Consider the following 14,678-nt stretch of genomic DNA (forward strand, 5'->3'; position numbering starts at 1 on the left):
TCTTGGGGCTCTTACGAATTCTGATCACTTTTGCAGAAATGAAGTGAAAGCTTTAAGAACTAGGCCCTTATGAAATTCCACTAGTGTGGTGCAACATTTTAAAAATGTTTTTTCCTCTAGTCAGGTAAAGACAGCTGACTGTATAGAATAATGGAAGGGCAGGAGTGACAGGGAAGAAATATACAAATGGATTACATTTGGTGTGGAGAATTAATGTACCTTATTCACACCATGTTTAAATGGAGAGGAAGACAAATTTTTCATTTAGATTACTTTGTGATTTAAAAGTGGCAAGAATAGAAATGAGATTAAGAAAAAGAAAAGCCTGTAAAATGAAAGCAAGAGAAACATGGCACTCTGTAGCCTATTGCAGGGTAAACATATTCAGTGAATTTAACCTTTTTTTTCCAAATTATAAACTATGCATGAGCAGAGTTTGATATTTTTGTGGATTCTTTTTATGAATGACAATTACTTGCTGTGAGTTTTTCATAAAGTTGTTTAATTTTACATTCTAGCTATCTAAAAGTACTGTAAGCACTTTATAAATTGGCAAAAGAGAAAATGACCTTTTTTGGACAGAGTAGTTTTCCTAAGAAAAAAATCAAACTGTAGCGACAGCAGTTTTGTGCATCCTTTTCCGATTCTGGGGAATTGGATCCTTTTGGTCCAATTAAGATAACCTAGGAGCTCGTGGCATTTCATGCTGGCAGCTAATAATCCTCACAGCCAAAAATCAAATCCAGGGATTCACTTGCTCCAACATTTTTCAGTTCTGCTGTTTCTTCCTGACTAAGCTCCCTTTAGCAACAGTGAGATAGTGATGAGATGCACCCACCAAACAGAGTAAAATTTTTTCTTTGCATAACCATTGTGAGTTCATATGTTCTTTCCAGTGAAAGGCAAGATTTAACTGTCTTTTCAATAATTTCTCACCAAAACCAGTATTTCTGGAATAGGCATTGTCTTCCCGGAGCATATTTATGTGTAGAAAATATTTCCCTCTGTTATTAAGGAAATGTGTTAAAAGTTCAAAAGTATTTCTCTTGTACTGGTATTCTTCCATCTTCAAGAAAATGACAGTGTAGTTGTTAGGCATCTGTGTTAATTTATTTTAGTTTGCCTGTAAATTGCATCACAGTTGGTGTAAACATGCCACAGTCACAAGGCTGTAGCTCCTTCTAATTTGGTGGGTGAAGGGACCTCCATTAGTGCTTTAGTTCAGATAAGGAGCCTGCTTTTGAAGCACATCTCATCGTTACTTTTGACATGGTTTAGACCACACTGAGAATTTGTCTCAGGGTTCTTCAGCTGTATTCCCTTTGAGTGTATTCCTGGTCCAGTCTAAAATCAGTTTTAAGTCAAAGAAACATCCACCAAGATGGGGCTGGTGTAGATACCCCAGGTTTTAGCACTAGCTGGTTTATTTCAGATTTGTTACAATTTCACTGTAATGCTTGTTAGCATTGACATAGCTGTACAGCACCCAGAAAATTAAGGAACAACACAGGTTTTACGTAATTTATAACCCTTAAGCATTATTATACATCATTATCAGTACACCTATGCCCCCATATACATTTCTAATTTTTAAAGCCTTAGAGGCATTCCCCTCCATTTTACACTTGTTAATGAAGGTAAAATTTGACCTGGTGTATTTTCAAGGTAGTCTATAAAAGCTTCTGTAGCTAAACCCTTGGTCTATGTGTAATGGCCAAAAATCCTTAACGGTTTTACCAGGTACTGAGATGGGGGGCCAGTTGCAAATGTGAGATCCACAGAAAGAGTTCTGGTGATGCAGAATTACTGCAAACACTTTCCCTCCAGCACTGCTCCTAGTGACAAGGTTCTTAATGTGGCTTGCAGCAGAAGCAGGGACGTGCTGGTTGGTTCTTATTCTTTATCACTCTCCTTTGGCAGTAGTCATCCATGGGAATCAGCTGGGTAGATGCTGTCTCAGAGGAGCACTTGCTGGCAGGGTAGTAGTGGAGTACTAAATCTTACAGGACTCCTGCAGAATAAGCGTTTTCCACTTCACTACAGAGGCACAGGGATCAGCCTATTTTCTTAATTTCCAAAGAGTCAGGTGGATTAGTGAAAGACAGGTTAGGGAAACTGCTGAGTTTCCAATGAGGTTGGAGATTAGCAGCTATTCTCTTTAATGAGAGTAAAAGTGTTAACTGCATGTGAAGAAAAAGCTACAAATACCTTGGAATCTGCCTGTATCTCCTGCAATAAGCAGCTTAGATGCTAACCATCTAGATTGCAATTTCAATTGCCATGATTTTACCAGAATAAATAACTGTTGGGAAAACTTGAAAGCTTTCCAGGTGATCTCCTTGTTTCATAACGATTTTAGACCTTTTAAACTGAGATTATGTTTGTCTGCATGGAAAATGGAAATGTTTGTATGGAAGAAAAAAAGGCTTAATTTGGTGACAAGTGAATGTCATTCATCCAAGATAACTCTCGCCGTTTTTCTGAAAATCCGACAAAATCCAATGACCTGAGGAGTGCCTGCAAGCTGTAGACTGGTTTCATACTTCCCTTTCTGCCTTTTATCTTTTGCAATGAACAGAACCATGGAAAACATGGGAAAGCAATTCATAGTCATGCAATTTAAGACAGTATGACAACATTAAATTCTTACAGTGCCTCACTTCTGAGTGCTTTCTTTTGCTGCATCTCATTATTTTGATCTGATAAGAAATTCCTTTTATTGATAGATGTGTAGTGGCAATATGTTTTGTAAGGAAAATACAAGAGCTCTGGAAGTTTTTATATGTATTATGAAAAAGCTTTCACAAGTACTGATATTTTCAGTTTTAACATTACATATTTTTTCCTGAAAAATATTTTTCATAATTTTTTGCGTTATATGGGAACCCACTGTTTCAGAACATCCTTCAAAGAATTTTTGTGCTTATTTTTTCATCTCATGTATGCAGCGTTAGCATTAATTTCTGTGTTTGGTACATTTGTTTGCTGAAGGTTGTAGAAACAATTTTGTGCTAGAAAAATATGTGCTGGGTAATTAAAATACTGACATAAAACAAAAACCTACGCATAGGGATGACAGCACTGTCAGAGTATTATTTCATAAGGATTCACAGTAAGTTTTATTTAAAGAAATAGAGATATTTTGTGATCTCAGTGTGTAGGGGTATGTTTGTAGGTGTATATACATACACACACAAAATTTTGTATATATGGATCAGAAGATCATCTAATGGCTCATGTATCCTGTGTAGTCCAGTGTACACATGATTCATAGAGCAAAAGCTCCTTCGGATTCCTGTGCTCATCTTTTCCCCTGGAAAAGAAAGGTCCTGTTCATAGACAGGAATCCTTAAAGCACTAAGTTGTCAAAAAAAAAGTCAAAGGTATCTCTCTATAATAGAGGCCATTTATCTACTAAAGAACTAAAAAGTTGAGAAAAGCTGAGTATGTAAATTCTGTAGGTGTCTGAGCAGCTAAAACTGCAGCTATTAACATGTGCTGTACTACAACTTGTAAATAAATCAGTATAGAATTAGCAAATTATATTTTTATATATTTATATATTTATATAATTATTATCTTTTTTTCTTTATCATAGAGAGTGGGTTTGGTTTTTTTTCCTTTCAGTTAATTTCTAAAGTATGCAAACAAATTTTAGTCTCGGGAGAAGTTCAGCCAGCTAAATGATCAATCCGATGCATGAAAGTTTCAAACAGTTGTGATCATTTGACAACAGGAAACTAGAATGAAAATTCTCCACCTCTCCACTTGTTTTAGACATGGTTCAGGTATGTCTGTGCTTGGATAGATGTATCCCTACATCCATTTTGTTTGCAAACAAACTTCTCCAAACCATCATTAACAATTTTCTTTCTATAATTCATGATAATTATGATGTACATTATAGATGAACACATCAAAGAGCAAAGACACACAAAACTGTGGTTCAGTTCTACTGGCTGAGCAAGACAGAGCAAGTTATCTGCTCCAAGACTTTAAAAGATATTTAAGCATTTAGCTAACAGTCTGTTACCACAGGTGTTGGGCACCAAAGAATCTTTAGACTGTCACCATGAATTTAGGTACACAATCCTCTTTTAAGCTAATTTCTTCTGGTTAAACAAATAACAAAGAGTTAAATTACACCAAAGAGCATTCAAGCTAATGAAAGCCATGCCTTTGGTCATTTTCTCTGGACTTTAATTCCTACTGAAGTTTGTTTCAATTCTCATTACATATTTCATGGTTATAAAGCTAGAAGAGGCCATTAGAATGTTTAGTTTGAGCTTATTAATACTGTAAGTTCTTAGTGCCACCCTGTTGTTTATACATTTGGCTTGTGACTTATGTACAAGGAAAGCTCAAATAGAATGTATAATGCATATAGAAGTTTTCTGTAGAAGTATTTCTAGTAAGGATTATTTCTATTCATTTCAAATTTGCAGTGTCACTTTATTTGAAGATCCCAGTGGAATTTTAGGCTTGTATTTTAGCTCTGAAAATAATTTTAAACCATCTTGGCAGTAGTGGAAAAAAAGGCTATTGGGTACATAGCTTAGTTGTCTAATTTCTAAATAGTTTAAATGCTAAGGTTGTAAAATAAATTATGTATCATTTGAATTTAAATGAACAAAGAATGCTGGTCTTCCTTTGGGGAATAGCTTTAATTTAAAAATATTTTTTTTTATGTTACTCTCAGTTGGGAATGCATTTGTTTGAAAAATAAGCATTTTGAAAATATAGTTCTGTTTAAGCTCAAGGCTCAGTAAGAAATCACCATGTAGGCAATTCCCATCTAAGAACTAAGCTACTGATGCACCTAACACAGCTGGATTAGTAAAGACAAGACTGTTAAATGAGGTCCTGTAAAATGTGTCTCAAAAAATGAACATGTGCAAGAAGGAAGTTGTGGGTGATTTGTTCTCCTCTTTACTGCTGTGGGGCCTAAAATCCTGTACAAGCACCACTGCAGAAATTGAATCCTGGCTTTTGTAAAACAGGTATTCAGAGCTTTATTTATCTGTTGGATTTTTTTGGTGTCTATTTCTGTATGTCCAGCAAAGCAGCTTTGTTCTGCTTTCCCATTATTGTAGATTGATTTTCTCGTGGCTCTGGGCTACACTATGGAAGAAAAGTGGAGCTGCCAGTTTTGATCTGTAGATCTTTCATGTAGACATTGGAATTTCCTCCTCCCCTGCTTATAGACTTGGCAGCCTCAGAGCTGTGCAGTAGCCAGTCTTTCCTGGGATGTCTTTGTCAGATTGCCTCCTGACATACATCAGGAGCTCCTGCTCCAGAAAGGTCACCCATCTTCCCAGTAGAAAGACAACCTCATCCTGAAGCTCTCCTACCCCTTTTCCTACCCCAGAGGTGGTACAGTCACAGTTTTCTCTGTAAAAGGGTGAGTTATTCCTCAGATGTGTTCAGATACTTCTGTATCTGTGCTGTCTGAGGGTGCCATTCCTAAGTACGAAGTTTCTCAGGCCCAAGTTTTATTTGTGTGACAACAGGATCTGTGCTGTTATTGCTACTTGTTCATTTTGAAATAGCATTTCTCAGGCTTCAGCTTCTTTTTTTTGCCTTTTTTTTTTTTATTTTTTTCTTTTTCTCTTGCATGCCTACTTGACATTTCTGACACTCATTAGACCTTGGGTGCTTTGTTGTGTTTTTCTACAACAAAGGTTGGGGATGGAAGGGAATTACTCTTCATTGAGGTGAACCTCCTTAACTTCAGGTGTTTGGTTAAGCCTTCTGCTCTGTGTAGAGCTTTCTCTGGCTTCAGAGAGAAGCTTGTCAATAAATCTGAAATTGTTTTTGATGGGTGAATGTTTTCCTGATGTGATCAGTAGACTGTTTGGAAGAGGGGAAAATCAGCAGGCCGCTTGGACATGTGTCACAGAAGAAGCCCTTTAGATGATGATGTTAGAACACTGATCACTTTATGCAAAACCACAACTTGAAAAGCTCTATATCCCATCATAAAGTAAAGCAGTTCTGGGACCAACCTCTATCTTAGGGTCTGTTTACAGAGTACTTTTCATTTTCCAAGATAATGCAACTTTCTGCTTAAAAGAGATGGCGAGGAATAAAAAAAAAAGACCATGACTTTTCAATATCTGCCTCCTAAAAAGTGTGCATGTGTGTACACACTGTGCCACATGCATGACTTCAGAGTACTCAAAACTGCTCTCTGATTCTTTTAACTGTGTAACTCCAAAGAGATATCCTAGGAACTTTTTGTACTTCACATACTGGATATTTTCAGCTTGGGTTAGATTCTCTACCTTTGAGGGTTTTATTGGTGTTGCTTACAAACCAAGAACTATTCTGCTCTGGTATTTGTCTTAAAGGTTTGGCCATGCATAAAAGGGAAAAACTGTTATTTCTATTGATTCACCTTCAGACCACATAGTATATTCCAAAAGAAATAACTAAGTGAAGAGAAATTGCTAAATGGCAGAAACGAGCAAGGAGTGTGTTCCCCAGCCTCCCTCTGAAAGGTCGTATACCTGGCTTCTTTTGAATGTCAAGCCTGGAATGAGAAAGTGTCAATAAGGCAGTGCCTTAGAGTTGCTGGTTGGCAGGTGGCCTCACTCGCTCTTGCTGTCCTTCCTGCCAGGATCTGTCACTGTGAGGGAGATGACGAAAGCCCCCTCATCACACCGTGTCACTGCACAGGGACGCTGCGCTTTGTGCACCAGGCCTGCCTGCACCAGTGGATCAAGAGCTCGGACACGCGCTGCTGTGAGCTCTGCAAGTACGACTTCATCATGGAGACCAAGCTCAAGCCGCTCCGGAAGGTAGGGTATTTCAGAGTTTAACTGTTCCCAAGTGTCAGAGCCCCAGAATGGCTGTGGAAATTGCAAGCACAGTTAAAGAAACATCTGTCTGGAATGGCTTTGTATTTGCTGTTGTTAATCAGTCACGGTGATTTGATTCTTACATTTAAGTTGGTTGCTTTTCAGCAGCAGAAAATTTGACTAAACTCTCTTTCATCACACATACAATATAAATACACAAATAATAGTCTTTTGGTTTAGACTTTTTATCTTCAGCTTTTTGTTATGGGTTCATCTGCCTATTTTTAAGCCAGCAAGAAATCTTTTCATGTTTTGCTCCTGAGTAACACAGTCCAGTTCACCCAGCAATTTTTACATGGAGCCCATAACTTTTGGTTGAGAATGACGCTTATACCCATGTGGAGACAGCAGTTACGAAGTAACAGTCAATTTAGCTGCATCTGTTGTAGCTGTGACACTCATGAGCAAATTAATCACTTCTACTTTAAAATTAGTTAATGGAATTTAAAAGATAGGGTGACTTTGCATCCTGAATGTCAAATGTATGTTATCTGCACTCATCTTTTTTCTAAGATAAATCAGTATAATGCTACACAGACTGTCAGTATCGGGAAGGTGAAGAGTTTATTAAACATAAGCGGGGTCTGTTTTCTTTGGAGTGGATAATTTCTCTTCGAATTTTTATTTTAAAGTGCTCTCATCCTTGTGGAGTTTTTTTTAAGCTTTGAAGTTCGAGTCAATCTGGAACTGGGAAAGTTTTGATTTAAAATAAATTTCTACATGGAAAACATGTAGAAACTATTGCTTATGACTAGCATATGCCTATATAGTAGTGTTTTAATGGCAAAAGACATTTTATTTTTGTTTGCCTTACACAGGTACCAGTAGTTCAGAGAAAGGAGAATCAATGGAATTCCTTCACATTTTGCATTCAGAGGAATTTTCTACTAAGTCCGTGGTGATAAACCACTTCTGAAGAGAGAATTTGGGCTAATTTGGCAAGCAAAGTTTGTGAGAGGGAAAGACAAAGTTCTCAAATGCCAGGTAGATCTGGCCATATAGGCTAGAATTTGAAACAAATGCAAATAAAAAAAATTATGGTTAAAAACTTAATTATACTTCAGTTTTAGTAACTGCAGATAAATTTTAACTAATGTGACAGGATGAGATAATTGTATAAAACTCCCTGCCTGTTACATATCTTAGGGGGATTTTTTTCAATTTACATGTTTCTATTTTCAAACCAAATTTCTCTAACATCTAACAAGTACTCTCACAACAGTTACTTTTCTCAAGAGAATACACAGATATCAGTATTTTTAATAAAAACCTTTTCCCGGTTTTGTCAGCTAATGTAGCATCTTTTATAAAAGGGAAACAAAATTTATAGCAAGCAAGGACAAGAGGAATAAAAAATGTGCATAACTTGATATCAGAAGTAGGCACTTTTAACTCTGTGTGTGGTCAGTGCCACATCTCCCCCTTTTAGAGTGGTAATGTAAGTCCTACAAGTCTGTACTTTCTTAATTGAATGATTGCCACCTTATTCAGCTTATCATTGGTTCTCAGGTATAGTTTAGATTTTGGACATAGAAAATATTCACCTCTTTTTTCAGGCAGGATATTTTTGGTTTTGCTCAAAGCCCCACTCAAAAGTAGTTTACCTGCCTGGCAGTCTATGCTGGCAATATTCCTCCCTTCGAATGCAATGCTAGCAAATATTTGTTTGTGTACAATGGACCTAGCATCTAACTATAATCCTTTCTTATGAGTCACACCCATTTCAGAAACCAAAGCTTCCAAAGATTTCAAAGTTAAAATTAGTTGTCCTTTGGCATTTACAGCATTCAACTGTGACACCCTTCATGTGTTATATTTAATTAAACATGTGATCCTTACTAAGTGTGAGCACTATCATCACCTTTGATCACAAATTTATGAAACACTAAACAGTTCATGGGAAGCTGTTTTGCATACCAAGTATTTTGACAGCTGTAGCAAAGCCAAGGTAAGGGAGGAAAGAGTGATCATGAGACCTCACATATGAGTAGAGCTGACTGGTAAATTTCCATCCAAACATCCTTTATAAAAGTCACTGAAACTGTGTGTGTGTTTGGGAGTTTTATTGGTGGTTTTGGTGTTTGTTTGTTTGTTTGGGAGGGTTTGTTGTTGTTGTTGTAGGGGTTTTTTTTGTCAAAACACTACATATTTTGCAAAAGTGGGAAATCCCAAGGAAACTGTCAAATTTCTTGGCAGCTTTTATGAAGCCCTGAATCTCAGTTTTGGGGCATTCCTTGGGAGTCTGTGTTTTCAAAAAACTGGCACAAAGGGTGGTTACCAGAGACCAAAGTACTGTGGGACAGGCAACTCCAAATCCCGAAGCTCTCCGCAATCCTATCTCCTTGATGCAGGATCTGAAAAACACTCCTGACTCTGGGATTTCCAGACCTTGAAAGCTTTGTGTTTTGCTAAAGCTTGGTTCTGTACTAGACATCAAGAGCCTTCAGTCCCCAGCCTGTCAGCAGTGAATCAAAATTTCCAAACTTCTGAAATTCTCTTGGCATGATGGCAGAGACATTATGAGCAGTTATATCTGAAAACAATGCAATTCTTGTCAACTTTGTTGGATGCCAACTGGAACAGCAAAATTGACCCCAAAAAAAGTTATTAATTTTGCTAATAAGCTTTCAGGAATTCTGAAAACAGATTTCTTTTCCATGCTTCCTAAACAGAAGACCACATTTTATTTCAAGAAAGGAGTGCCTATTTAATTCCATAAGAAAGTAATTTATTAAAAAAACAAAGGAAATTATTTCGCCTTAAGTGAAAATTTCTCTCCAGCTCCAGATGATACAATTTCCATTGGACCTGGCTTTGCAGTGACATTCTACAAGTGGAAGGGTCATGTCTCATAACCAGGTCTGATTTTTTGATTTTTAACATCTCTCATCACTCAGTATATGAGATTCTAAAGTTTGGTCCCTGACTGTGCATTGTTTCATTATGGTGAGTTTTATCATGATGTCTTTGTAAAATTCCTGCTGCTGGTCTTCTGGAGGGGAAAAAATACAGACTACCACACTTAATTATGGGATCTATAGTTTTGCATTTTTGCAGAATCACAAAAGCAAGAATTAATAATAAAACAAACTATTTAATTCAATAATGAATTACCATCTTTATTTATGCCTCAGCCTTTCATGCACCCTCAGTGTTTCATAACAGATTTTTTTATCAAAGTCTAAGGTTTTATAGCACAATCATTTTGGAATATCATGTCATATCTGTTAGCACCCATAAGTGACAATGTAGAACATTCTAAGTTAACATAAATTAAGATAATCACTATTAAATCAATAGGTTTGTGCCAATGTGCAACAGTTATTTAATTAGAGAATCCCTGAAAGCACCAGACATCAAATAAAACTCAGTTTAATCATTTTAGTGAGTCTTTTCATTGAGGTAATCCTTTTAAACATTGGTCAACAGACATTGCAAGTGTTTCATGTATTTGAACAGGTCTAATTACTCAGCTCAAGATAGAGATTAAATATTAAGCATTGTCTAATGTTTCTGGTTTATTTCTCATGGTGTCTTTTACATCTGTCAGTTATTATAAATAATACAGTTGCATTTGTAGCTTTGACTCTCAGCATCCACAATCCAACAGGCAGAACTTAAAAGGCAGCTTTATCACAGAAGGAATTAGAAAGTGGTAAGAAGCTTGTGTGAGTTCCTTATTGAGCTCTCTCAGGTAATAGCTTAAACCTGAGAAAAACATTTCTTCTATAAAAAAAATGCAATCCTAAATATTAACAGCTGTATTTCATATCTCTTGGATTTGATGCTTGAAGACCAGTAGAAACAGGAATTGAATAAAAATACAGTGAGTATGAAATGGATTAAAGTCTCAAATTAAAAGGAGCTTTAAACACAAAAATGTCTGTCTTGGTTTGAAAGACAGGTATCTGCTAGGAAGGGGGAAGGACCTCCCTAGAGATGGAGAATTCGAATCCCCTCCCTCCAAATTATTCTAATTTAGAATATTAAAGGGGCTTTCAGGCAGAGGTATGGGGATAGGAAAAACAGTTCTTTACTAGTATATATGACAAAACAACAAACAAACAACAACTACAGCATTAGTAATAAACAGAACCAAGAACATTGAGGGCTTTCTTTCACAAAAAGCCCGGGGCAGTTTGATCTCTGTGCCCCTGCAGGACTCCGAGAGGCCAAGCTGGAAGGGTGGAAAGTCCCGGGCAGGTGGATGAGATGAGGAGCTCTGCGCTGGTAGCTGGAATGGCAGGGGGTGTCCCGGCAGGGCTTGGCAGTGCAGGGCTACAGAGTAGCAGGAGAGCCTCAAAGCTCTGAAGAAACAGCGGCGGTGGGGGGAGGGCTGGAGAAAGTGAGCTCAGGATTCCTGGGTACACAAGCAGATGACAGTAGATTTCCCAGGACGAGGCAGAATCAGAGGGATGGCCGTGAACTCTTCCTGCAGCGAGGGGCAGCTTGACTGTCTTCCTCGATGCTGAGAGCAAGAGTGATCCCCCATCCCCCAGCTCTGTCTTTTTACCTTTCCCAAAGCTCGCGTTATCTCTGCCCTCTGAGGGAAACTCCCAGAGACTTAAAAACAATAGGTGTAGCCTTGTGCTGCCATGTCCTTCAACTACTCTCTTTGTTCTGGCTAAGTACTGTCATTAAAGTTTCTTAGAAACTTATGGGAAAAAATTCTGTAAGTGCAAAAGAGGCAAATCTAACCCCCAACAATATCTTTAAATGGAGATTCTCAACGGTGTCTAGCTATACTTCAAAATGCTTTTCATGTTTAAATTTTGCTATCTATTTAAGATGTTTAGTATCTGATGAGTTGTCTTATTTTGAAGCATCATCCTAACAGGTTATTGTGTGATGTCAGAGTTCTCTCCCAATTCTATTTTTGAAATGATTTACAAATAAATTCTTTTTTATGTGAGGCATAAGAAATATTGCACATTGTTACCATGTGGTTACTCTTGATCATTAAGGAAGAGCAAGTAAATTTTTTTGTTTACAGAAGCATTATGTACCAGTTGAGGTTAATTTTATTTCTGACAGAAAGGGTATCTTAATTTATGCCTTTTAAAAAATAGAAGACTGAGAATGTTCCTTTAGTACAGTGATATGTTTCTATTAAATTAAACAGAAGCAAAGCAAATGCTGATAATGAAATGAATTTGATCTTATTTGTTTTGAATGTGTATATATATCTTCTAAGTGTTTACCACTCTTGAATTCTGTTTTTGCTTGTATGCTGATATAAAAAAGAGACTCATAGCATGCCTGAAACATTCAGTGATGGCAAGATATATTAAGGGTGATTTTTACTTTTGATTTAATGGTAGCTTGGTAATTCATGTTTGCATTTCTTTTTTAAGAGTATGGTGATCACTGCCAGAAGTCATAGAACCTGCAGAGAAATTTCTGTGATATACCGCTATGAAATCAAAAGTGCTCACCATTAGAAACTGCTTCTGCTAGAGTAAACTCTCAGATCCAGATGTGACCAGAAGAGTCTTACAGGAAAAAAACCCAAACTTTTGAGCAGTCATTACCATACTGCTTGCTGGTCAGTTCTTACTGCCCTGTGCTGTGAGGTATGAACCACCTGGCTTTGTTGTCGGTTTCCTAATATTGCTCGTGATAAGATGTGGTATCAAATATTGCATAGGACTTGCTGTGGGACTAGTTCTCATTTGATCCAATTTGATGAATATTTTGCAGTCCTTAACATAGAAGGAGCTCCTGCATTTTTGTTTGATTTCTGGTGCAGCTACATAGTGTCATCAAGGCAACCTGCTCCAGTGTTATCTTTCTTCCAGTAAACTGTCTCAAAACATCAGTAGCCTCAAATAATTGCCTGTAATATGTGGGGTCAGACACTTCACCAGTATGCACAAAGGCACAAAGCTATTACTTTCTCGTTGGCTATCATGTCATTATAGCAAATAACTTTGGGCTCAAGGAACCATGTGTATATTAAAGCTTGTAAAGTAAAAATGACTCTGGCATTTATATCCTATTGTGATGCCTCAGGGATGCAAGGGACTACTTTGTTCAGACAGTTGTATTCTTAATTTTTGAGGATAATAGAGCATTACTGCTAATTTATCTGTATATAAACAGCATGCTGTAGTTCACAGAATAATGCTGTCTTGCATTTTCTGCCACAAGAACAACACTAGAACTTAGCTTTTTTATGGTGGTAGAATTTTTGCTAGCCTACCCTCTCCATATGGCTTTCTCTTCCATTCAGAACACAGCTTTCTTCACAGCACTGTTACAGTTCCCATGGACTTCTGACAAAACATTCTTGTGCCTCTTACCTTGAGACCATCATAACATACCCTTAGACTTGCTAAAAGCCATCTTACTGTGATACTTTGCTGGGACATGTGCAGCATCCTTCCTGGAGGTAGAGCAAGATGTATGTACGGTCATTGCTTTGAACTTGCATTCTTTTAAGAAGCAAATGAAAAACATTATACCAGAAAATGAAATGAAAACTGTGTCCTCTTCTAATTAAATGCTAGTAACCAAACTTGCTACTTCTGCTGCTCAGTAGCATTTACAAAAGCAAAGGGAATTTGGGAGATTGTTCAGCTCTCTATATCAGTAGTGTTATCCACTATCACACAGACCCATGAACATGAGCTCTGGGAGGTAAAAATCTGTGCTTTCTGAGGCTGAAATAAAGAATTTGATCTGAGCTATTTTACAGATGCAACTTGCATCAAAAGATTCAATTCCCATTTTAGTTAGAAAGCCCTACTCCATCCTGCAGTTCATAAGCCTCTCTCTTATTTTTAAGAACTTGAGGTCTCCTTTTCATTTTTTTATTTCAGCTCTTTCAGTGTTTTGTTTTACAGCTTGACCTCATAAATAGCTATAACTGAGGAAGAACTGGGAAGCTGAATCATTGAAAATAATTAAGATAATCTCTGGCTTTACAAATAAAGAAAGTGTAAATGAAATGCTGACACAAAATGTATAGCTAGGAATATGAAATTAAAAGAGCATAATCAACCTAAGCATTGACCTAAACCAGTCATTGTTATTCATGGTGTTTTTTAAAAATGCCATTTTTACTGTTTAATTTTGAAGTTAGGAACTTTACCAGCTCCCATGGGAGAGGGCTGCAATTCATGATCTGATTAATGTAGGTAATTATCTGTCATATAATTAACACATACAATTTTACAGTTGTTATTTGCCTCAAATTTATTTTGCCTGGGACCTATTGATGTGAGAATGTTCTGTTCACAGGTTGATGCTTGCTTGTTGGTGGAATGCATGCTAAAAATGGCTTTTCTTTAACACAGTGATGTTCTTTTGAACACAGAAATTCCAGTAATAGATCTAAATTACAACCAAATGGGATAACTTTTACTTTTCTCAGGTTTGGTGGTTTTTGTTAATTTAATTTTATTCCTGTAGCATGTTATTAAAATTATTGGGAAAAAATTAAAATGTCTCCTTTTTTTTCAGAATAAATAGCTTCCCTCAGTTCTTTACTAGAGCACTAGGCTGTAGTTTTAATTACTATAGCTTTCCTCAGCACAACTTTCCTCTATTTTTATTTAATTGGATCAAAAGAATCTCTCTGGTGGGAAAATGAAAAGACAGAGAAGGCAACTGTAGCTATTCCTTGGGAAGTCAATATTCTTCCTAAAGCCATATCTATAGATAATTAAAAGCATCAGCTCCTTATTTTAATCTGTTAGGTGGCAATTCAGACATTTGTGTAGATGCTGTTTGTATAGCTGCAAAAAAAGGATATGTCTGGGTATGTTTAAACAACAATCTATTTAAAAATACCAGAGTTTTGGCAAACAAAGGCAT

At 36.9% G+C, this 14,678-nt stretch overlaps 1 protein-coding gene across 1 annotated transcript in view; it reads left to right on the forward strand.

Moving 5' to 3' along the window:
- MARCHF1 (membrane associated ring-CH-type finger 1) overlaps positions 1–14,678 on the forward strand; it is a 298,950-nt gene that overhangs the window by 265,751 nt on the left and 18,521 nt on the right. The window contains exon 7 of the mRNA XM_063424272.1: positions 6,620–6,800. Within this exon, the coding sequence (XP_063280342.1) occupies positions 6,620–6,800 (181 nt within the window). The remainder of the gene's footprint in view (positions 1–6,619; positions 6,801–14,678) is intronic.

This window comes from Prinia subflava (genome assembly GCF_021018805.1).
Source record: "Prinia subflava isolate CZ2003 ecotype Zambia chromosome W unlocalized genomic scaffold, Cam_Psub_1.2 scaffold_2cwr_NEW, whole genome shotgun sequence".
Taxonomy (NCBI): domain Eukaryota; kingdom Metazoa; phylum Chordata; class Aves; order Passeriformes; family Cisticolidae; genus Prinia; species Prinia subflava.